The sequence below is a fragment of the Lepidochelys olivacea genome (genome assembly GCF_965140295.1).
Source record: "Lepidochelys olivacea isolate rLepOli2 genome assembly, chromosome: 3".
NCBI lineage: Eukaryota > Metazoa > Chordata > Testudines > Cheloniidae > Lepidochelys > Lepidochelys olivacea.
The window spans coordinates 18,205,434-18,229,226 of NC_140413.1; the positions used below are offsets into that span (position 1 = coordinate 18,205,434).

Sequence of the window (23,793 nt, forward strand, 5' to 3'; positions counted from 1 at the left end):
ACTTGTTGTATGGAGTTCTGCATGCAACGGTAATGGGACTCTGCAGGGAGGTCCAGGTGAAGGTAGTTAGGGCTTACCAGGGAGGGGGGCATCTGGGTGTGTGGGGACATAACTTGGCAGGGGGTCTGGGTGTGGGGAGCTCACTGGGGAGTCTAGATGCTGGAGAACTGGGGCTCAGTGGGGTGGGAATCCAGGTTCAGCTGGTTGGGGCTCGGTGGGGTGGGGATCCGGGTGTCTTATTGGGGTGGTCCAGGTGCAGGGGGAGTGGGGCTTATCAGGGGAGTTCTGAGTGAGGGGTGTGTGAGGCTTGGTGGGAAGGTCTTGGTATGAGTAGGTCTGGATGCACAGGCGTTGGGTGGATAGTGGAGCAGCTCCCTGTACAGGGAGCCCTCCCCCTGCAGCTGAGGAGCGATGGATGCAGGAAGTGTGCGGGGAGGGAGTTTGCAGAGCTTCCTGAAGCTGGGAGAGAAATCTGGGGTTGGGTCTGACCCAGCTCCAGATGCCATGCAGGGGAAGAGGAAGTCCTGTCCTCTCCAGCCCTGAGCCTAGCGCAGGATAGGAGCCACCAGCTGGGTCTTCCCCAGTCCTCCCCCCGCCCTATCGTGATTTACCTCTCTGCTGGCTGCCCTGGACACCCGAAACATACTGCTGGGAAAGGTTGCATGACCACTCTTGTGGTTTCCCTTTGCTTCCCTGTCAGAAAGTCATTTTTCTGCGGGGAAGCAAAGAAATCTGCGGGGGACATAAATTCTGTGCATGTGCAGTGACGCTGAATTCCCCCAAGAGTATTACATTTGCAAGGCAATATAGCATCAAAGAAGTCAGTGCAGTTTTGAGCTGCACGTTGTAGCCAATGATTTTAGTTTCGTATCCATTTATTGTGTGATGTTATGATTAATCAATTTGTTATGTTACATATATTCATTGTTTGTTAATTAGAGTTAATTTGTAGGATTATAAATGTATAAGATTGATCAGTATTTAGAGGAACTGAGTAAGTAAGGAAACAACCAAGTAGACATGAGTAAGACAAACTGAAATACAAGACCTGTAGCTTGAGGCCTGCAAGACTTTAGCTTAGCTATTTTAGGTGTTGGAGACAAGAAACAATGACTTAAGTGACTGAGAAATAACCTGATGCCCTAAGACTATGGGAAAAGAGGTACCAACTGGTAAAATTGCACAAAATTACTCAGAAGATTAATATCAGATCATAAAAATATTGTAAAGGCGCATCTAACTCAGACATGTCTTAAACCACGGGATACAGGTTGTGCATCAATGCTAATGAGAACAAAGGAAACTTACACAGCCTATAGAAAATTGGGGTCTCTTAAGTTTTCAGGGGACACCAAGCAATAAGAGAAAAGAGGGTGGACACTTTTATGGACACACGCAGAATATAGGTGTAGACAGAATCACATTATAAAAAGGGAATGCCCAGAATGGGAAAACTGAGCTCCCTTGGGAAACTTCAGCAGGAACCATTCCTCTACTGATGATCAAGCCATGAGAGACCCATCAGACCCTAACACTGTTGTTAAGAATGCAAGTACAGTAACTCCTCACTTAAAGTTGTTCTGGTTAACCTTGTTTTGTTGTTACGTTGCTGATCAGTTAGGGAACATGCTCATTTAAAGTTGTGCAATGCTCTCTTATAACATTGTTTGGCAGCTGCCTGCTTTGTCCACTGCTGGCAGAAAGAGCAGCCCGTTGCAGCGAGCTGGAGGGGGCTTGGAACCAGGGTGTGCCGGCAGCCCCCCTATCAGCTCCACGTTCCCCTACATTCCTTGTGTGGCAGCTGCCCAGCAGGCTGTCAATTGCCGGCAGTTCAGCTGTCCCTCCCCCCACTGCCATGTGCTGCTCCTGCCCTCTGCCTTGGAGCTGCTCCCCGGAGCCTCCTGCTTGCTGTGCGGCGGGGGCGGGGGGGAGGAAGACGGGGGCTAATGTCAGTGTGTCCCCCTCCCCCCTGCTTCTGCCCCCCGCTTACCCCATTTCCATAGAGCTGCGGGGGGAGGGGGGGGACACGACAGGGCTCAGGACGGTGGGAGTTTCCTGGCAGCAGCTTCTGTCTCAACTTGCTGATCTACTTAACAAGGCAATGTTCTTAAGAGTGGGGTCAGCGTACTTGTGTCTTTGTCTCTGTCTGCCATGCTGTCTCTCCTCCCTCCATTTGTACTACCTTGTAGAGTGTGAGGCTCTGACTCCACCACCTCAACAAAGCTTCACAATCATTGCTGTGTACCAGTATTAAATTGTTTGTTTAAAACTTATACTGTGTGTGTATATATATATATAAAATATAGTCTTTTGTCTGGTGAAAAAAATTTCCCTGGAACCTAAATTCCCCTAATTACATTAATTCTTATGGGGATATTGGATTCACTTAACATCGTTTCGCTTAAAGTCGCATTTTTCAGGAACATAGCTACAACATTATACGAGGAGTTACTGTATAACTATATTTGTAACTTGTGCATAGGTCTCTACAGAATTTCTATATGCTTGGTAATCATAAGATAAAACTTATAAAATAGACAAGACTTTGTACTGGTGAATGTATGTATGGTCACTACCCTTGGTCTTTATGTGTTACTAGAGACTCTAACTCTGAAGCAAGTGTCAGAGGTGACTTTCACTCTGTTAAGCTTGAAACTGTGGCTGCCAGAGCTGAATCCATGGTGATGTAATACCATGTTATAAAATTCACTTTAAATAAAATAAAAGGCTACAACCTGCAGACATGACTCTAAGGAGCTGGAAGCCAAATGAGTCCCTTTCTACTTGGGACTGGTGAGACAGTACTATAATATTGCAGTTAGATATGGGTGCCATGTTACCATAAATATATAGATACATTGTTGGAAGTAAAGAGAAGATGAAAACCCAAAATGATAAAGGAGCTGGAGGGTCTGATTCTTGAAGTAAAAAGTGGCTAGTATTCTAACATGACCTTTTTTTTACTTGTATGTGTCCGAAGAAGTATTTCTCAAATGGAGCTGTTGCTGAAGAAACAAGAACTGTTCTCCTTTGTGATGGCAAGATCCATCTGAATTTAGTCCAGCAGCTTTTTGATCTACCCATTATTGAAATGAAACATGGTAAGTTCTGTTTATTTCTGGTGGCTGGGTTACAGACAACATTTTCAATATCAGAGTTATACTTGGAAACATATATAGGTATTTTGACATTTTTCCCAATAAGCCCTTGTTTTTGTCGTCTGAAACATGGCAGAAGGTAGTAGTGCTGGCTTGAAGTAGTAATAACAAACACCAAATACATGGTTTCCATCATCACCGCCCCCCTATAAAAATTGTTCCAGCACCCCTGCCAGAACATCTCCCAAAATTACTTAAATGTTAGGGATGATTGCATCGATGCCTGTGACAGAGTGCTGGGCAACAGCACCTGAGCCAGCACTCTGGTCACTGCAGCTCTAATTAATTACTCCAGAGCAGACCTCATTAAGAAGAGTTGTGCCTGATTGATGGGCTGGGGAGAACGAAGAGGCTAATTAGGCCATTAGGCAAATGGTACAAAAGGCACAGGAAGGAAGTGGGATGGAAGGAAGTAGATAGAGAGAGGGAGGGAGAGATTGTTCTTCCCTGCTTACCTCAGGAGCTGAAGACTCCCTAGGACAGTAGGTGTAAGTAAGGCTGCACAGAGTATAAGGGTGGTGGAAAGCGATATTGTAAATTATAAATATTGTAAATTGTATAGGGTGTTTTACCAGCAAAAATGTTGCTGAGCTGTTCGTGGACTTGAGCAGAGGCAAGAGCAAGCGTGCCCTGCCGTGCTGTCCCCAAACCAGAGCAATCAGTTAGATTCCTCTGTGGAGGGAGACAGAGAAAATAATCAGGACACAAAGTTCTTTGGAAACAGGGATGCTTCCTTTTAAAGCCTTTTGGCATCCTTACCCCTTTACCCTCTTCCACAAACATGCCATGTACCTGATGATATGGGGCAGGGGGTGGGGGGAATCAATTCCTAGGATATTAAACTTTTTATGTCTGGAAATTCTTGGGATTAGTGTAATCTAAAATTAGTACAGGAACCCAGTGTTCTAAACTGCCAACCTCTTCTCTTTTTACCTTCCACCAGTGATTTATTTGTAAAGATGGGGAGGATCCAAGAAAATCTTCTCCCTGGTCCATGAACTATCTAATCCTTATCTGTAAATGTTTATCAGCTTCTTAGCCACCGCAGGGCATGTATTTCCCCCCCTCTCCTCTGAAATGATTTCAGTGGCTGGATTTATCATATGTTATATATATTATAAACGTTTGCCTTGGTCTGTAGCTGTGATCTCTTTGAGTGGCTTCCCTCCCACAAGGACACCCAACAATAAATTCCTACCTCCCCACCCAGTTACCACCAACAAATAAAAATATTCCTCATAATTAGAGCTGGGTGGGAGATGATTTTTCTGTCCCATGAAAATTTTCAACATTTCAAAAATTTTCAGAGAGCAAAAGCAATCCTGGCTCCAATAGCCTATTGGTTAGGGCACTCACCTGGGATGAGGGAAACCTAGGTTTAAATCCCTGCTCTGAATCAGATACTTGAGGTACTTGAGCTTGGCTCTCCCACATCTACCAGGCTATTGGCAGTTCTGGGGTGGGACTCTCTCTCTCTCATTTTGACCAAAACTTCCATTCTGTACCTAAGAAACCTTCCTGACTGTAATATGCTATGATTGGCAACTTACCGCTAAACAGAGACCAGCAGAGGGATGGCACAGATGCTGTCAGTGAGGACAGACCAGTGTAGGAAAATCTGCACAGCACCTGCTTACACTAGACCTGATTCATCCTGGTGCTGATGCTGAGATCAGTGCAAAAACTGAGAATGGTGTCTCCCTGAAACTGGTTTGGTTTTGGGCTGCCTTAACTTTTACCCTGGCTGCAGTGATCTCTCTGAGTAGCTCCAGCAGCCAAGCATGGGTGGGACATAAAACATCTCTCCCTCTGTCAGCATACCTCTTGTACTGGAGGTGGCTGCAGGTGGTGGAGTAGAGCCAACTATGCCAACTGTTCACCTGCTGGGGAGGCCCTCTGTGGAATTGGTATTTTCAGAGAGATCCCTCTGCAGCAACACAAAGTGGCTTTAGCATGGGGAGGAGGTGATGAATTCCCATCTTTGGCCAGCACTACCAGTTCTTGATTTTAAGAGCACCAAATTCACCTGTTTAATTTAAAAAAAAAAAAAAGACATGGAGAGATTATGAAAATGAACAAGAAAGGCTGATAATTTAGTTAACATCAACACTCTTCATTTTGATGCCCCAGGTTTTACAGAAGACAAATGCCACAACACAGAAGCACCTACAGATGTCTCTTCTGTCCAGTGTGCTGTTACACTCTTACAAATGGACTCCTTTTTTGAAAGAGCAAAGGGAATTGTTGAACCAAGAATCCCTCTCAAACCATGCAAAATTTACCAGATTCAGAGCAGAGGGATTTATGTGATTCTTCAATCAATTGAAGAACTGACCGGGAGTGGGGGCAGGTTGCACTCCCTGAGTTTTCCTTTGAGTCTGGGATTCAGGTGAGCTACAAAGCTCAAAGTATAATCCATCAAAATTGCTGAGTTTCACCTAGTTTTGCATTGAAACTCTGTAAAACCACAAGTTTTGCATAGTTTTGACACAAAACCATGAGATGGCCTGGGCACAAGTGACATGTTTGTGAACATTAGCAGACTGTACTACGAATGTGGGGTGATTTTCCAGTTTGCAACAGAACACAAAAAGTGCACTGAAGGGTTAACAGAAATGTTACTCAGCACCATCCCATCCTCTAATGCCACATAATTTGATGGGACACTTTGACAAATGTCCTTAGTTTGCAGCGATGGTTTCCATTTTTTTTTCTTTTGAATGAACATTTTGAAATGCTAATCTGCAACAGTGGGCCAAATTCATACTGATGCAAACCCACTGAAATGAATGGAATTACATCAGGAATGAACTTAGCCTTGCCCTGTGCTTCAAGTCCAGTAGCATAATGCCATTACCCTCACTAAATACAGCCTGTCAAATACAGCATTGGTAACAGCACATATTTGGAGGTCTCAGTCTTCTGCAGGTCATCTGTAATAATTATGTAAAGTAAAGGAGTATTTTTAAGATTACTTTTTGCACCACCCTATCTCTAAGTAACAAAACATTTTGTGGGATATAATATAACACGAGTGTTAACTTATTGCAATTGTGATTTTTTCAAACTTTCAAATGAATGGGGATAAAAACTCACAAGAGAATAAAAAAGCAGGTTTTATCAGTTTGGCTGATAATACCGTTCTGTTGGTTTGTGTGGCAGCATTTCCAATTACAGCCCTCTAGTTTATAGACTCCAAAATCTGTCCAGAATTAGAAAGAAGGTATTAACAGAAAAAGATTAAATGTTCATGGCTGGGAATGACAATCTTCTTATGATGTTATAGGTGACATGACAACATGAAATAGTGAAGCAGCTTGTGAAAGTACTTAGTTAATAACATAAGGAAAGGTGATTTTGCTTTGCCAAATACACGATGTTGCAACTGAAAAAAAAATCAAGCACAGGGTTTTAGGGTTTTTACACTTCCTTTTTCCATAATCTTTTTCATTTTGAGTAGAAAAGTAAATTTATAAGAACTATCAAAATATACACAATGAAACATAGCCTACCAAAGATGCTATTCAAGGTCCTCTATTCCATAATAACGGGACAAGTAGGCCTTATCAATAATATGGCACACAGAGGTTCCCAGAGTGGTACTGCTGTCAGTGCTCTTTCTTCTGAAATGTCCAACTAAATAAAACAAAGGATATACAGACAAATCGTTATATATGTGTATGTTATGTCTTCCGATAACAAATAGGTAGCCCATTAGGGAAAAGACCCACTAGCAGTAAACAAACACAGTAAATATTGCTTTATTTTAAAAGGTGACTTACAAAGGAAAGAAAATAGGTTAGTATTCTTTTCTGCGTCTATATGATGCATGAAGCAAGCCTGAATGGTTTTGATTTTCTTTCTTTATTTCTTCTTTTTTTTTTCTGCTTTTTCTTTTTTTTTAAAAAAAAACATTAGAAATTCAGATCTGTCTACCCTATATTTTCATGAGAAACTTTGGACAACTGGAGAGCTAATAGGTTTACGATATCAGAAATACTATATAGGTGAAACATAATTAATTGAGAGGAGAAGTGATTTTTATTCAGTCAGTTTAAAAATCTTGTTATTGTTATCACCTATTTAATATAAATGCCCGAGAAACACTTGGGAGAAAAGACATCTTTGTCAGAGATTCAACAACCCACCTCTTCAACTAAGGACTACGAAAGCTCAAAATCCCCATTTCTGAGACCTCTAACAAGTCATCCCACAAACCCACTAAGAACAAGACTTGACAGTCCTGATATTTCTAAGGTAAAAACCAAGCAATAGTAAAAACCAGACATACAAAAACAAAACCCTTTCAAGACTTCTTTATATCATAATTAGGGCTGTCAAGTGATTAAAAAAATAAATAATGATTAATCACATAATTAAAAAAATTAATTGTGATTAATCACACTGTTAAACAATAATAGAATGCCATTTATTTAAATATTTTTGGATGTTTTCTACATTTTCAAATATATTGATTTCAATTACAAAACAGAATACAAAGTGTACAGTGCTCACTTTATATTTATTTTTGATTACAAGTATATGTAAAAAAAACAAAAGAAACAGTATTTTTCAATTCACCTAATACAAGTACTGTAGTGCAATCTCGTTATCATGAAAGTTGAACTTACATATGTACAGTTATGTACTAAAAAAACTACATTCAAAAATAAAACAAAGTCCACTGAGTCCTACTTCTTCTTCAGCCAATCGCTCAAACAAACAAATTTGTTTACATTTGCAGGAGATAATGCCCACTTCCTGTTTACAGCATCACCTGAAAGTGAGAACAGGTGTTCTCATGGTACTGTTGAAGCCGGCATCGCAAGATATTTACCTGCCAGATGCGCTGAAAATTCATATGTCCCTTCATGCTTCAACCACCATTCCAGGGGATATGCATCCATACTGATGATGGTTCTGCTCGATAATGATCCAAAGCAGTGCAGACAGACGCACGTTCATTTTCATTATCTGAGTCAGATGCCACCAGCAGATTTTCTTTTTTGGTCGTTCGGGTTCTGTAGTTTCTGCATTGGAGTGTTGCTCTTTTAAGACTTTTGAAAGCATGCTCCACACCTCATCCCTCTCAGATTTTGGGAAGGCACTTCAGATTCTTAAATGTTGGGTGAGTGCTGTAGCTATCTTTAGAAATCTCACATCAGTACCTTCTTTGTGTTTTGTGAAATCTGCAGCGAAAGTGTTCTTAAAATGAACAACATGTGCTGGGTCATCATCTGAGACTGCTATAACATGAAATATATGGCAGAATGTGGGTCAAACAGAGCAGGGGACATGCAATTCCCCCCCCCCCACACACACACCCCAAAGGAGTTCAGTCACATATTTAATTAATGCATTACTTTTTTAATGAGCGTTATCAGCATGGAAGCATGTCGTCTGGAATGGTGGCTGAAGCATGAAGGGGCATACAAATGTTTAGCATATCTGGCACGTAAATACCTTGCAATGCTGGCTACAAAAGTGCCTTGCAAATGCCTGTTCTTACTTTTTGGTGACATTGTAAATAAGAAGAGGGCAGTATTATCTCCTTTAAATGTAAACAAACTTGCTTGTCTTAGCGATTAGCTGAACAAGAAGTCAGACTGAGTGGACTTGTAGGCTCTGAAGTTTTACATAGTTTTGTTTTTGAGTGCAGTTATGTAACAAATATTCTACATTTGTAAGTTGCACTTTCACGACAAAGAGATTGTATTACAGTACTTGTATGAAGTGAATTGAAAAATACTATTTCTTTTCTTTATCATTTTTACAGTGCAAATATTTGTTATCAAAAATAATATACTTTGATTTCAATTACAACACAGAATATAATATATATGAAAATGTAGAAAAAACATTCAAAATATTTAATAAATTTCAATTGGTATACTATTGTTTAACAGTGTGATTAAAACTGTGATTAATCATGATTAATTTTTTTGAGTTAATCATGTGAGTTAGCTGTGATTAATTGACCACCCTAATCATAATTAGGAGTGGGAAAAAGTACAAAGTCATTTTTTTCTTCTGCATGTCACCAGAATTTAGAGCTGCTGAACAGTGCTGGATTGAAAGCCCTAGAGATGGAAGTTTCTATTTATCTCCAAAACAAACATAGCACAGGTAGTTTCTTAATATTGTATTTTAATTTTTGTCATTCCTTCATCATTTGGGAGGAGGGAATGAGTAGATGGAGGAGCAGAAGTAGATGGCATTGGAGCACAGGTTAGCTGTGGAAGGCTAGACAAAAAAGTTTTGAGGAGGAAAGTGGGGGTGCTTAGGGGGCATTGACATCAGCAAAAACTGAATTTGTTTTTCAGGGTTTGTAAAAATGCCTGAGGCCTTTGTACACTAGGACTTCGATTAATGTTACCATTGAGGAAGCTTCACTTACAGTGGATTGCCAGATATGAATTCTGCTAGTATAGACAAGGTTTTAATGCAGGGGAAAAGGAAGAGTAATATGCTGGACGTCCTATTTTAAAGTGTGATTGTATATTGTATGTAAGCACATCAGTACATTCATTTTCTTTAATGCTCAATTTCTTTATAGGTTCTTCTTGGATTGTTCTCACTGCAGACAGTGAAGGCTTTGTTCCATTAATGTTCAAAGCAAAGCAAGAGATAATCATAAGGGATGGAAGTGACAGTTCAGAAGCCTGTGGAAGTCACTCCTGCAAAAACAGCATTTCTATGCAACCACCAAGCAGTGTGACGTAATTTCAGGATGAAGAATGAGAATGCCCTTCTGTTATGAGACCATAAAAAAAGACATTCTGCAGTATCAGAAACTGCATGACTAGAAAACTGTCTCCCATACATTCAGTGCGTTGAAACTATAATGCATGTGGCACAGTTCCACAGTAGTTAGATTCTATCTGGGCTTCCGTGGTCCGTTCTGCAAGATCAGATCTAGATTCATGTCTGTTTCATCTGACACTAATAATGCTTGTGGCAGGATTTGAGCAGTGGGTGAGGAAAGACTGTTCCTCTGTAGCTGGTACTTTAATTCTGTTCAAGATATTCTTGGAGTGGCAAGTTAAAATCATGTGATGACAATAATGGATAAATATCAAGAGTGGGTGGGGCAATTTAGCAGTAACAGGTACACATTTTGCACTAAAAGCTGGTGTTACTGAAGAAAGTTTTTTAAAGTTCATTTCTGTTTATTAACATACACAGAAAGCAATCACTTTTTTGGCTTGGCAAGAGCTTGCTGCTCCAGTGGATCCTAGAGAAACTTGCACCATTTTGGAAAAATACATGATTTTTATGTGAAGATGCATGACTGTTAAAAGAGCTCTGTCAGTGTCTCATCTGGCATGAGGATCTGTATAGCGGAACCCAGGAAAACAACTATTTAGCATGCAACAAAGAAAAAAAATAACAAGGTAAAGCAAGGATCAAAGACATTTGAAGACACTATTACATATTACAAGCACATCCTGGGAGCAGTTGGACAGATTTGTGGGAGCCCAAACGATTATGAGGATGAGAGAAGGAACAACAAAGGAATTGAATAAACTCACTGTTTTTCCAGGAAGTAGGGAGGGAAGGGTGAAGTGTTATAGTCCATTCTGTGTGCAGGCTCCTGTTTGTCATACTGGGTATGCACTGACAGAAAGTATGGAGAGGCATACCTGTTTCATCCTTCATTCCTTGAGCACAAAGGATGAATTTTTATGTAATCTTTTTCCTACAAGTTTTAGTCCTTAAATCTGTTAAAAGCATTTATCGTCACAGTTTGAATCTTTGTCTTTGTGAATATCTCTGAGAAGTGTTTTCCCTGCACCTTGGGAACCATGGTAACATTGTTTATATAGCAGACATATGGTAAAATCTATGTGATAAACTGCATTTATCATACAACTCATTTCACTTGCAGTCTCCCCATTAATGAATCTCCTCCTGGGACTTATTCTAACATTCCATAGTGCTGCGCAATAAAAGACATGTTTCTTTCTATTCCCCCAAAGTGTGGGATTTCTCTTTCAAAATTACATAGGCCCATGGCTCAAGATGGGCAATAATCAGTCTTCTGCCAATGAAAGGTGTTAGGATATAGATATACAGGCCTATCTGCAAAGGCCTATATTTTAAGAATTTAGGTATATGTTTATTATTTAGCTAGTTATAGAGGTATAAAAGAAAGAAAGAATCAAAATCACTGTCTGCCTGTATAAGGCCTTTTCTCACTGTGACATCTGAGGCCCTGTTCTTAGGCTAAGGCCTTTGGCTAAGCAGCAGAGGCAGCCATAAGCTGGGACGCGAACGGTCACATCCTTACATTCCAAACTGGTCACATTGAAATAAGGTGCTATTGGGCTGTTAGGAATACAATCCTGTCCTGATAATGCCTATCACCTCCAGAGAAAGGGAAGTGCCTAGAAGACGTAAAAGGAAACTTAGTTTGATAGCATCCTGTCTGGCAAGAACTTACTTATCAATAGCTGGGATGTGAATTCCTCATTTATTTCAGGAGCTTCTAACAAAGTGGCTGATGCACTCTCTGGTGAAAGCTTTCCAAAATCAGCTGGTTAAAATCGTCCTTAAGATGTGGAAAATATTCTTAGTCTTTATACAGTTAATAGTATATTTAGAGATGCATGTGTCTTATTAACTCTGTTTTCTCCTAGAGCTCCAGGAAGAAATCACAGCCAGTGTTTCACCCTATCTGTGATTTGGGGTGGGGTGGTGTCATCAATATAAAGGGAAGGGTGACCATCTTTCTGTATACAGTGCTATAAAATCTCTCCTGGCCAGAGGCAAAATCCTTTCACCTGTAAAGGGTTAAGAAGCTAAGGTAACCCCGCTGGCACCTGACCCAAAATGGCCAATGAGGGGACAAGATTCTTTCATATCTGGAGGGGGGGACAAAGGGTTTTGTCTGTCTGTCTGTCTGTGTGATACCTTTGCTGGGAACAGATCAAGGATGCAAGCCTTCCAACTCCTGTAAAGTTAGTAAGTAATCTAGCTAGAATATGCATTAGATTTTCTTTTGTTTTTTGGCTTGTGAAATTTGCTGTGCTGGAGGGAATGTGTAGTCCTGTTTTTGTAACTTAAGGTTTTGCCTAGAGGGATTCTCTATGTTTTGAATCTGATTACCCTGTAAAGTATTTACCATCCATTTAAAGAGGTGATTCTTTTACCTTTTCTTTAAATAAAATTCTTCTTTTAAGAACCTGATTGATTTTTCATTGTTTTTACGATCCAAGGGTTTGGGTCTGTGTTCACCTGTAGCAATTGGTGAGGATATTATTATTAAGCCTTCCCCAGGAAAGGGGTTGTTGGGATTGGGGGAAGAGGTCTCAAAGTGGTCTCTTTCCCTGTTCTTTGTTTAAATCGCTTGATGGTGGCAGTGTGTCAGGTTTTTAACCTAAGCTGGTTCTCCAGGCAACAAAGTAATCTGTGCCTTGGGGATGTTTTTAACCTAATCTGGTAAGAATAAGCTTAGGGGGTCTTTCATGCAGGTCCCCACATCTGTACCCTAGAGTTCAGAGTGGGGAAGGAACCTTGAAACCTCTCATTTTATTTGTTGTTCTATCACTGTAGTCCCCATTTCCCTACTGTTTGTCTGTATAATCTCTGTCGGATTCTGTGATCGTTTCTGTCTACTGTATAATTAATTTGCTAGGTGTAAACTAATTAAGGTGGTGGGATATAATTGGTTAAATATGTTACAATATGTTACAATATGTTAGGATTGGTTAGTTAAATTTCAGTAAAATGATTGGTTAAGGTATAGCTAAGCAGAACTCAAGTTTTACAATATAGTCTGCAGTCAATCAGGAAGAAAAGGGGGGAATGGGAATGGGGGTGGGGGAATTGGAATCATGTTTTGCTAAAGGGGGGAATGGGAACAGGGACACAGGCAAGTTTCTGTGGTGTCAGAGCTGGGAAGGGGGACACTAAGGAAGGAAATTGGAATCATTGCTTGCTGGAAGTTCACCCCAATAAACATTGAATTGTTTGCACCTTTGGACTTTGGGTATTGTTGCTCTCTGTTCATGCGACAAGGACCAGGGAAGTGAGCGGGTGAAGGAATAAGCCCCCTAACAAAAGGTTTAAGGTTCAATATCACATGGCTTATCAGGGCCAGCAATGGAAGCCTTAAACCATCAATTTAAAGGCAAGAATTTCTCTACTCCTTTCCCAGTAGCATATGGCTAATCCTGGTAGGTCACAAGATCTTGGACCTTAAAATCCCAGCATTGCTAGGGGAAAAAAAGTATGTAAAAATAATTTTAGGTAATTTTTAGAGATTTTTAAAATGTGGCCTCTCCAAGTCCAGTACCATTGTACTCTTATACTAAAGTACTCTCTGCCCCTTAACACTGGGTAAAGGGGCCAAAGCAGCATATAGGGCTCTAAAAATCTCAAATCCAGCTGGGGGCCAATTCCTTGAGAGCAGCCAATTCCTTGAGAGCAGCCAATTCCTTGAGAGGCTTTCTGAGGACTCTTTATAAGCCCTGGTATAGGAGATGTGTTGGGTGTGGGGCTGGAAGCAGGAAGTGTGTGTCAACAGCTGGCCCGTAGCATGCAACACTGTGGAAATGCCAGGCAGCAGTGCAGTCCACAGGGCAGCCCAGGGAGGCAGCTGTAACTTAGACAGGCTCCCTAATTTACACCAGGGGCCACTCCACCCACCAGAACAACCAGGGGTCAAGAAGGCACAAAGATGCTTTAAAGCCACCTTAGCAGCACCCATTCCACCTGGGCTGCAAGTTCTATGCTGCACCTTTTAGAATAGCAAAAACAACAAGGAGTCCTTGTGGCACTTTAGAGACCAACAAATTTATTTGGGCATAAGCTTTCATGGGCTAAAACCCACTTCATCAGATGCAGGGAGTGGAACATACAGTAGGGAGGTATAAATACACAGCATATGAAAAGATGGGAGTTGCCTTATCAAGCATGTGTGGTGGGGTCAGTGCTAACGAGCCAATTCAATTTAAGTTGGAAATAGGCAATTCTCAACAGTTGACCAAAAGGAGTGGAAGTCACTTTTTTAATGTTAATGAGGCCAATGTAAACAAGGTGGCCCATTTCAAACAACTGACATGAAGGTGTGAGTATTTAGCAAGGGGAAATTAGTTTTTGTAAAAACGAGGAGGAGTACTTGTGAATAGCAGTATCATCGTTGCACTGCCAGAAAAGGGTGATCTTACTCCATGCACTCACTGGAGAGGTACTGTGCTATTATTAGACCTGGGCAAAGTACCGGCTACTGTTATGCTGAATAGAATGAACAAGACAGTGGATGAAATGTTACGAGAAGAATAGGCTTGGAGATCATGTTGCGAACAGATACTCACTCTTCAACAGATCATCAGCAAAGCTACTGTTTGGCAAAGCCCCATCTCAATCAACTTTAAGAAAGAACAAGATAGTATCCACAGAGAGACACTGTGGAATATTGCTAGCAGTTAATACCAGACAAGCTGATCAACATAATAAGGAGTTGATATGATGGAAGCAGATGTGTAGTAAGATCAGATACCGGGCTGGGTGAGTGGTTTGATATTATAACTGAAGTTATAAGGGTGTGTATTATCACCAATCTTTTTTGTATTAGCTATATACTGTGTGATGAGCAACAAAAGGTGTAAAATGGGATAGTGGAGATGAGTTACATGATGTTGGCTTTGCCAACAACATTGCTTTACTAAGTACGACGGGGAACAGAATTATTGCCCTCATGTCAGAGAGAGAAGAGCAAGCAGCCAAAATTGGATTGAAAGTAAATGCAGATAAAACCAAAATTATGAAGATAGGAACTTGGACAACAGATGCAAAGGTGTATGTGAATGGAAAATAAATCGAAGGGGTAGAAGAGTTCTGTAACCAGGAAGTGTGATGACATTTGAAGGTGGCTAAGATAAAGATTTCATAAGAGATTAGGAAAAGCAAACACCATTTTTGAAAGGATTAACAACGTCTGGTCAAACAGAAGTCTCCACATCAAACTAAAGGTCAGATTATACCATGGAATTGTACTGAGCATGCTACTGTACAGAGCAAAGACATGGCCAGTGATAGTGGCTAACAAAAAAAGATTGGAGTCTGGCTGTAATGGGAGCCCTCATCCCTAGAGTGCCCCCTGGCAGCTCAGAGCAGTGCCACCTTTGCATCCCTGCCTCAGTTTCCCCTGAATGAGGGTTTTAATAAATCCAATAAAGCTTATATCTTGAACAGCAGGATCTAGTTTATTCAACCCCAAAGACAGAACATCACACAAATAGGCCTCCCCCTCACCTTCTCTATTTGCAGGGAGGAGGGGCTGAGTAACCCTTAGTAAACCTAAAATGTAGCATTCACATAGTGCAGTCCTCTAGTGTAGGTAGACCATAACAGATGTTACTCAAGTTGAACATATGAGCTGCTTTTCCATTACCTCACACAAAAGAGCACTGCACCCACACACACACACAGTTGTGGGTTAGCGATTTTGTGCCTTTGATTTTTTACCAACCTGAGGTCATTCCACAACGTCTCAGATTCACTTTGCTGAGATTTACTTTTCCCCCTGGTGCTCTCATCTAGTAGAGAATTGCCAGTATCTTGCAATTACTGACATTTGGATGCGCTTACTGCAATACAACCTCTTTTTGCAGGCAGCCAAAATTGTCCTTGAACTTTATGTCTCCACTATTATTTGACACATACGTATCAGCAGCCAGGTGTGATCAAATGTTTGGTGGCATGTGCTGCCAATACTTCAGTATTGGCACAGAAAGACTTCCTGCAGAGGAGATGACATTTGCAATGTTATGAAAACTTGCCACCGAAAACCATCCGTGCCTGACAACCTATGTCCTTTGGCAAGGAGCCATCCAACTTGTCAGCAGACACCATGCTATCTTAACAGACGAGAGTGAATGCAGCCAAGAAAGGAATATATCTCAGTGTAATACTAGACACAAAACTGATTCATAGCTCCAGAAAAAAGGCAAACCAGAATTTCACGTTAGAGACCCCAATCATTTCCTTTAAATCAAACTAAGACTTAAACATTTACAAACAGGAAAAACATTAATGGTTTGTAAGAAGGCAACATACTAAGAGAATGTAACATCTTATGGAGATATTTGTGATAATTTTGTTAACTTTCAGAAGAAAAGAAATGAAAAGTTGGACATGATAAAAGGCACTAGCCATATAATTCAATTTTAGTCTTCTGTAATGATTACTTTTCACAACAGGAAAATCCTTTTGTTACAAACTGTTCGCTCTTTAGAGACTAACACATTTATTTGGGTATCAGCTTTCGTGGGCTAAAACCCACTTCATCAGATGCATGGAGTGAAAAGTATGGTAGGCAGGTATATATATGTTACAGCACATGAAAAGATGGGAGTTGCCTTACCAAGTTGGGGGTCAGTGCTAACGGGGCCAATTCAATCATTGACCCCACACTTGGTAAGGCAACTCCCATCTTTTCGTGTGCTGTAATATATATACCTGCCTACCGTATTTTTCACTCCATGCATCTGATGAAGTGGGTTTTAGCCCACGAAAGTTGATGCCCAAATAAATTTGTTAGTCTCTAAGGTGCCACAAGGATTCCTCCTTGTTTTTGCTGATACAGACGAACACAGCTATCCCTCTGAAACCTGTTCACTCTTTGTTTCATATATTTCTGAGTTTTGGGAAAGTGGCTTGTACCTCTTTGTTCAGTTGATCTGAAACATAAAAGAACCCTCTTAGAATTCTATGATCTTCTCTCTGAAACATGAGGGTTCAAATCTTGGCTGCTAACCAATCATCAGCAGGTGTTCTTAAATTACATACAAGTATTGTTGTGCTGTGAGGTACTGGTGATTACAACAACCTCTTTGAGACTGGATGTGAGCACACCCTTCAATTAACATAACTGTGACGAGAATCACAAGCCCCACAGCTAAGAAAAAAGGGGTTGTGAAAAATGTGAACCCACCAGGTAGTTTTGGCTGAAGTGGAGGGGTTTTGTTGAGTATCTTTTGGGCAAGCGTTCGCATGACTGCGAGGGACAGCAGAACGAGAGAGACTTAGGGCCTCAGCAAGAAAGCCAAGCAAGCAGCCTGTAAGTATGGTGAGACCCTTGAGAACTCTAGAGAGCGATTGAGGTTGGAGGTGATGGCTGAATGAAACATCAGCCTGTAAACTAAGAAACTGTTCCTTTTGGTTTTGGTCCCTCCTGTGTTTGGAAGAGGACTTTGTATGTTCCTTGTAAGTAAGCAAGATTGCATCAAAGAAAACACCAGACTCCATCAGCAATTTCTACACCCAACTGGGACATGCCCAGGGACCCAAACTTTGACTAGTCACCGGAGTCAACATGGGATAACAGTATATCTAATGTGTCCATCACTGTTATGTTCCCTATGTGGCACTTCCAGCCCAGCTTCATGCCCAAAATTATTTTCACTGAATTAATAATTTAAACAAATAAAAACAAGCCTACTGACATTAAGTTTTAACATTTTTTCCAAACAGCCTTTATTTGGGGCCTAAACTACCTGACAGTGCCCCTGTAAACTCTCCCTTCAGATGTAATGGCAGGCACTCACCCTGGGAGCCCCAGTGTGGAACCGCAGTTAAATTTCTGCCTCGGTTTCCCAAGTTCAATGCAGTTTGTATGCAGCCTTCAGGGAAGAGGGGTAGTATATGGTATGGTATGTAAACAAGCCTTCTTCTGCTGTAAGTCCTCAGGCTTCTCCACTGCCTGCAGCTTTGCAGTCTCTCCCCTGTTAATTCAGGGTATCTCCCAAGCCTTCCTGCCCAGAGAGCTTTACAGTCTCTCTCCTCTGGTGCGTTCTCTCTTTGTGTACTGTGCACAGTTCCTCTCCCCAAGAGACATGACTGGAAATAGCTTCCTACCCAGCTTCCCCAAGGAGTTCTCTCCCCAAGAGCTTCCCCTCTCTGTTCTGGGCTCCTGCCTGAGCCCTCATAACCCTTTAAAAGTGTTCCTTAACTAATTAACTACCACCCAGCTACTTATCCAATTAACCATCCACAGGTGGATCTGGGTTGGTTCATTCTCTTTAGTGGAGCCTGTCACAGGGAGGCTGGGAGCCTGAACCATGACACAGGGTAGACTATAATGGTAACTTGAAAATGCACCTGATTTATGAGGTAATAACCATATCCTGGCTAATAAGCTCAAAGAATATAATGATGATGACGTTAACAGGAATCATTCTCAAGTTATTATTGTGCTGAAATTTTAAACATTCAAATTTACAACAAAAGTGAAGAAAAAATATGTATAAATCACAACACTGGACTAGGTACCTGCAGTGTGGTACTGTAAAAAAATGTTAAATAACCTTTTTATTCTTTTCTTCCCCTCTATTCCTTCCTCGATTACCTCTCTCCTGCCCCTCCCCCGGGATCTCATCTATAACTTCTCCTTTCCCTAACCTTTTTTCTTCCCTACAGGTCAGCATGGCTCTTCTCACCCCAACTGCTGCATATTTTTATTTACGTTGTGATTCAAAACTGATTTGAGATGAAGAAGCTGTAAACCACACAATGTAGGTAATTTAAATAATGAAAACACAAATTTATGATCGTTATTGTGTGAACCAGAACTTTGTTAAATTATAGGTATTGAGGGATGAGTGGAAGGTTAGAGCCAATGTCAAAATTCCCATTGACTCAATGTGAGAGAGATTATTATTATTTACCAAAGACAAAATGTGTGCTGGGACTGAGCCTGAACATGTGAAATGAATTCCACTGTTTTTGTTTTTTAAACAGTATTTTAATTGCCCCATTTTTTCCTTCTCTTTCACGTAAATCTTGGAGAATTTCAGCATCAGCTGAAGGTCAGAAGAAACTGAAGCATCATCTATGTTGTTGGCAAACAGATTAAAAATTCTGAAGAGAAGAACCAAGGGGAGCAGAGAGATTTACTTATTTGCAGTACAATTGTTAAGAAATAACCATAGTGATTATGCAAATCACTGCTGTCTGACTGGCTAACAATGGCTGCCAGCCAATCACAGTACGGGGATTTACATACGGTATTGTAATTGTGAAACAACCATTCAGTGGTTATGCAAATAATATACTCATAACCAGAATTTAGGGAATTGAATAACTGAGAAACAATGTTATTAACTATATAGCATCTCAGCACTCCGGTAGGCTAACACAATTCCATTTCAGTTTATTGATCTTACATCTGATATAATTTCAATTGTAAATATACTGTAATGTTTGTTATGACATATGATAATGTTTATACCATTTAAATATTTTATAATGTTTATGTTAAATATTTTATAATGTTTGTTTTGTGAGGTCTTTGATTCATCCATATATGACTTTGTTTTACAGTTCTGCATTTAAGATATTGTATATGTTAAAAAAATAAAAATATTTTGAATTTTTAAACTGAATACTCATATAATTGTAGATAGAAGAAGAAGAAGAAAGAAATACCTAATATGAAGACATCTACTGGCACACAGTTAAAATGAGGTCTCCCAGCCTGAAGAAACAAAATGTTCTAAAACCTTAATTGCTGAATATTACCATTAACATTCAATCTAAGGATACATCAAACCGTTGTTTTGGAGAATACAGGTATGCAAATTATCTAAGCACAATTCACTGTAAGGTTACAGAAATATGATTGTACTCATGAATTAGTTTCTCTCTCAACAAACTGATATTGACCAATAAAGCCCCCTAGTGGCTAAACACTACTTTAAATATAGGGAAAAAAACTACAGTAGAAATCTCTTAAATGCCTAGTGCTAAGAAACTTGCTAGGCTAGCTACACTTCCTGTTTAAACAAGTTAGCAAAAGTTTTCTTATTAATCAATGGCTTGAAAATACCCATCAGTCCCCAACTGCGCCAGTATCAATCTCACAAAACCATAACTTCTACACATTCTACTCTATTCTATTCAGGTTCTTATGACACTGTGGTATCTCGGCACCTTTCAGAGCTAAAACATAAACAAAGTGACAAGAATCTCTCAAACAGGTTTTGTCTCCATTCCTCCCATCTTGGGGAGAGATGGAAGAAACGAATGCATCTACTTAATTTCCCGTTCATCTCTGTGCCAGGATTGTTCTCTGTTGTTCATCTACAAATGTTTTGTCCTCTCTACTTTTAAAGGTGACCTGCAGAGGGGAAAACAAAGTGGAGTTTGTACCCTTTTTGATGGTTTTTGATAACCTGAAAAGTTGCGGGGGCGGTTTCTATGTGTGTTTGTGGAGAGGCAGGGTATGGAGGATATTTGAGGTTTCAGATTTTTTTTAACATTAGAAATTTATTTACTCACCTCAAGACTGGTTTATTGTAACTTATAGTATCTAGGTCTGAAAGCTGCTGCAATGAAGAATCACTATTTTGTGCAAAATATGGTAGCCCAACTCACTCCTTTGCTCCAATCCTTCCACTGCTTCCAGTCTATTTCCATTGCCAGTTCTCAGCTATGGAATGAGCTTGCTGAGGAGATCAGACTGGAGTTTGACCAGTTTCAAGTTGCACTGCAAGGCCTTGCTGTTTGACAAATCTTTTTCACCATAGCCATATTAAGGGGAGGAGGAAACCCTCTTCCCTGCATTCATCTTGAGCACTCCTGCTGATCTCAGCTAAGCAATATGTCAGAAGGAAAGAGGTGACATGTCAAGAAGGAAGCACCCATGCTATTCTGAGCTTTCTAGGACAGAAATAACACTTTCTATTCCATCCAGTTACCAATAGATTGTCATAGATAAAGTTTAAGGCCAGAAAGGACCAACAGATCATTTAGTTTGACAACCATTAAATTACAGCAGTTACCCCTGTAGTGAGCCCAAAAACTCGTGTGTGATTAAAGTATATCTTTCAAAAAAAGGCATTGAGTCTTCATTGGAAGACATTCAGAGATGGAGAATCCATCACTTCTCTTGGTAATTTGTTCTAATTGTTAATCACAGTCACTTTTAGAAATTTGTGCCTTATTTCCAATTGAATTTGTCTGGCTTCAGCTTTCAGCCATTGGTTCTTGTCATGCCATATTCCACAAGGTTAAAGTGCCCTTTAGTATCCAGTATTTTCTCCCTGTATTTACACACTGTAATGAAATCACCTCTTGATCTTCTTTTTGATTAGCTAAACGGATTGAGCTCTTTAAGTCTCTCATTGAAAAGCATTTTCTCCAGTCGTCAAGTTGTTTGTGTGGCTCTTTTCTGCACCCTCTCCAATTTTTCAACATAGCTTTTAAGATGTGGACACTAGAACTGTACACAGTCTTCCAGTTTTGGTCTCAGAGGTAAAATCAACTCCCTACTCACTATTGCCATTTATACATCCCCAGAATCACATTAGCCCTTTTAGCCACAGCATCACACTGGCTGGCAACTGATGGTGTTGCTTGTCCACTATGATTCCTAAATCCTTTTCAGGGGACTGCTTTCCAGGATACAGTCCTGCTGTATTACCAGCAGGAGAGTGAGTTTGTGTGTGTATGGGGGTGGGGGGCATGTGAGAAAACCTGGATTTGTGCTGGAAATGGCCCACCTTAATTATGCACATTGTAGGGAGAATGGTCACTTTGGATGAGCTATTACCAGCAGGAGAGTGAGTTTGTGTGTGTGGTTTTTGGGAGGGGGGTGAGGGGGTGAGAGAACCTGGATTTGTGCAGGAAATGGCCCAACTTTATTATCATGCACATTGTGTAAAGAGTTGTCACTTTGGATGGGCTTTCACCAGCAGGAGAGTGAATTTGTGTGGGGGGGTGGAGGGTGAGAAAACCTGGATTTGTGCTGGAAATGGCCCACCTGATGATCACTTTAGATAAGCTATTACCAGCAGGACAGTGGGGTGGGAGGAGGTATTTTTTCATATTCTCTGTGTATAAATAAAGCCTGCTGCAGTTTCCACGGCATGCATCCGATGAAGTGAGCTGTAGCTCACGAAAGCTCATGCTCAAATAAATTGGTTAGTCTCTAAGGTGCCACAAGTACTCCTTTTCTTTTTTTGAGTCCTGCATTCTGTAGGTATCACATGCATTCCTTGTTCCTAGATGCAGATACCCATCCTTGGGTGACCGTCCTGGGCCCCGGACTTTGGGGGGCACCGCAGGAGGGGGTGGAGAGGTGAGACGGGTGGACGAGTGGGGTGAGGAGGTGAACGGTAGGTGGGGAGGGGGGATAAGGAAGAGCCCCCCCTACCAGAACATCCTCTCCCCCCAGCACCTCCTGCCCGCCAGCAGGCCCCCCCGATCAGCACCTCCCACTTCCTCTCAGCGCCTACCGCAGATCAGATGTTTTGACCACAGCGTCAGGAGGCACTGGGGAGGAGGGGAGAGGAGTAAAGGCGCAGAGCGCTCAAGAGAGGGGGTGGAACTAGGTGGAGAAGAGGTGGGGTGGGAAGAGGCAGTGGTAGGAAAAAGCAGGGCAGGGGTGGGGCCTTGTGGGAAGCGGTGGAGTGGGGGCGGGGCGGAGCCAGGCAGAACACCCTCCAGCAGATTAGAAACTCGGCGCCTATGTTCTGGGCCCCACACTCCCACAAGGGATGGCCCTGCCTAGATGTATAATTTTGCATTTGGCTGCATTAAAATTCCTTTTGTTAGAATGAGCCCATCTTACCAAGAAATCCAGATTGCTTTGTATGATTCCCCTGTCCTCATTATTTACCACTCCACCAAACTTTGTGTCTCCCTATATTTTATCAGCATTGATTTTGTATGTACTTCCAGATCATTGATGAAAATGGTGGTCACTGTAGAGCCCCACTAGAAACACTACCATTCAATAATGATCTGTAATCTGTGACTGTCAGCCAGTTCTTAATCCATTTAACATGTGCTTTCTAGATAATGTATATAGTTAAGTTTTTAATTAGAATATTGTGCAATTCTAAGTCAAACACCTTACAAAGTCTAAGGATATTACATCTACATACTTACTTTTATCAGCCAAACTTGTAATCTCTTGAAAAAATGAAAGCACATTCATTTGACAAGACCTAGTTTCCATACACCATGCTGACTGGCTTTAATTATATTCCTAACCTTCAATTCATTATTAATTGAATCCTGTTTCAATTTTTCCATTACTTTCCCTGAATTGGATGTTAGGCTAAACGCCCTATACTTACCTAGATCATCCTGCTTGCTGCTTTTAAATGTTGGCACAACATTAGCAGTCTGCCACTCCCCTGGTATATCCCTGGTATTCCAAGATTTATTAAAAATTCACATCTGTGGGCCTGAGATCTCCTCAGCCAGTTCTTTTAGGACACTTGGGTGCAAGTTATCCAGGCCTGCTAATATAAAAATGTTTATCCATAGTCAATCTGGTTTAACATCTTCCTCGGTTGCTAACAGACTGGAAAGTATTTTGTCATGTGATATAAGCACATCATCCTGCTTCTTTCCAAATACAGAACAAAAATAGTTATGGAACATGTCTGCCCTTTCAGCATCATTATTAATAATTTTACCATCTCCATCTAGTAATGGGCCCATACCATTCCTAGGATTTCTTTTGTTCCTAAGAAACTTTAAAAAATCCTCCGTATTGTCCTTAGCTTTGCCAGCCAAGGATTTTTCCCTAATACAGTGGTTCCCAAACTTGTTCCACCGCTTGTGCAGGGAAAGCCCCTGGCAGGCCTGGCCGGTTTGTTTACCTGTCGTGTCCGCAGGT

The 23,793-nt window shown here is 40.9% G+C and overlaps 1 protein-coding gene across 1 annotated transcript in view; it reads left to right on the plus strand.

Annotated features, from left to right (window-relative positions):
* Positions 1-9,881, plus strand: part of WDCP (WD repeat and coiled coil containing) — a gene marked incomplete at both ends in the record, with an annotated part of 29,750 nt that extends 19,869 nt beyond the window's left edge. Inside the window, 2 exons of the mRNA XM_084624710.1 lie at positions 2,981-3,101; positions 9,715-9,881. Coding sequence (XP_084480836.1) covers positions 2,981-3,101; positions 9,715-9,881 — 288 coding nt within the window. The remainder of the gene's footprint in view (positions 1-2,980; positions 3,102-9,714) is intronic.
* Between the last annotated feature and the right edge of the window lie 13,912 nt (positions 9,882-23,793).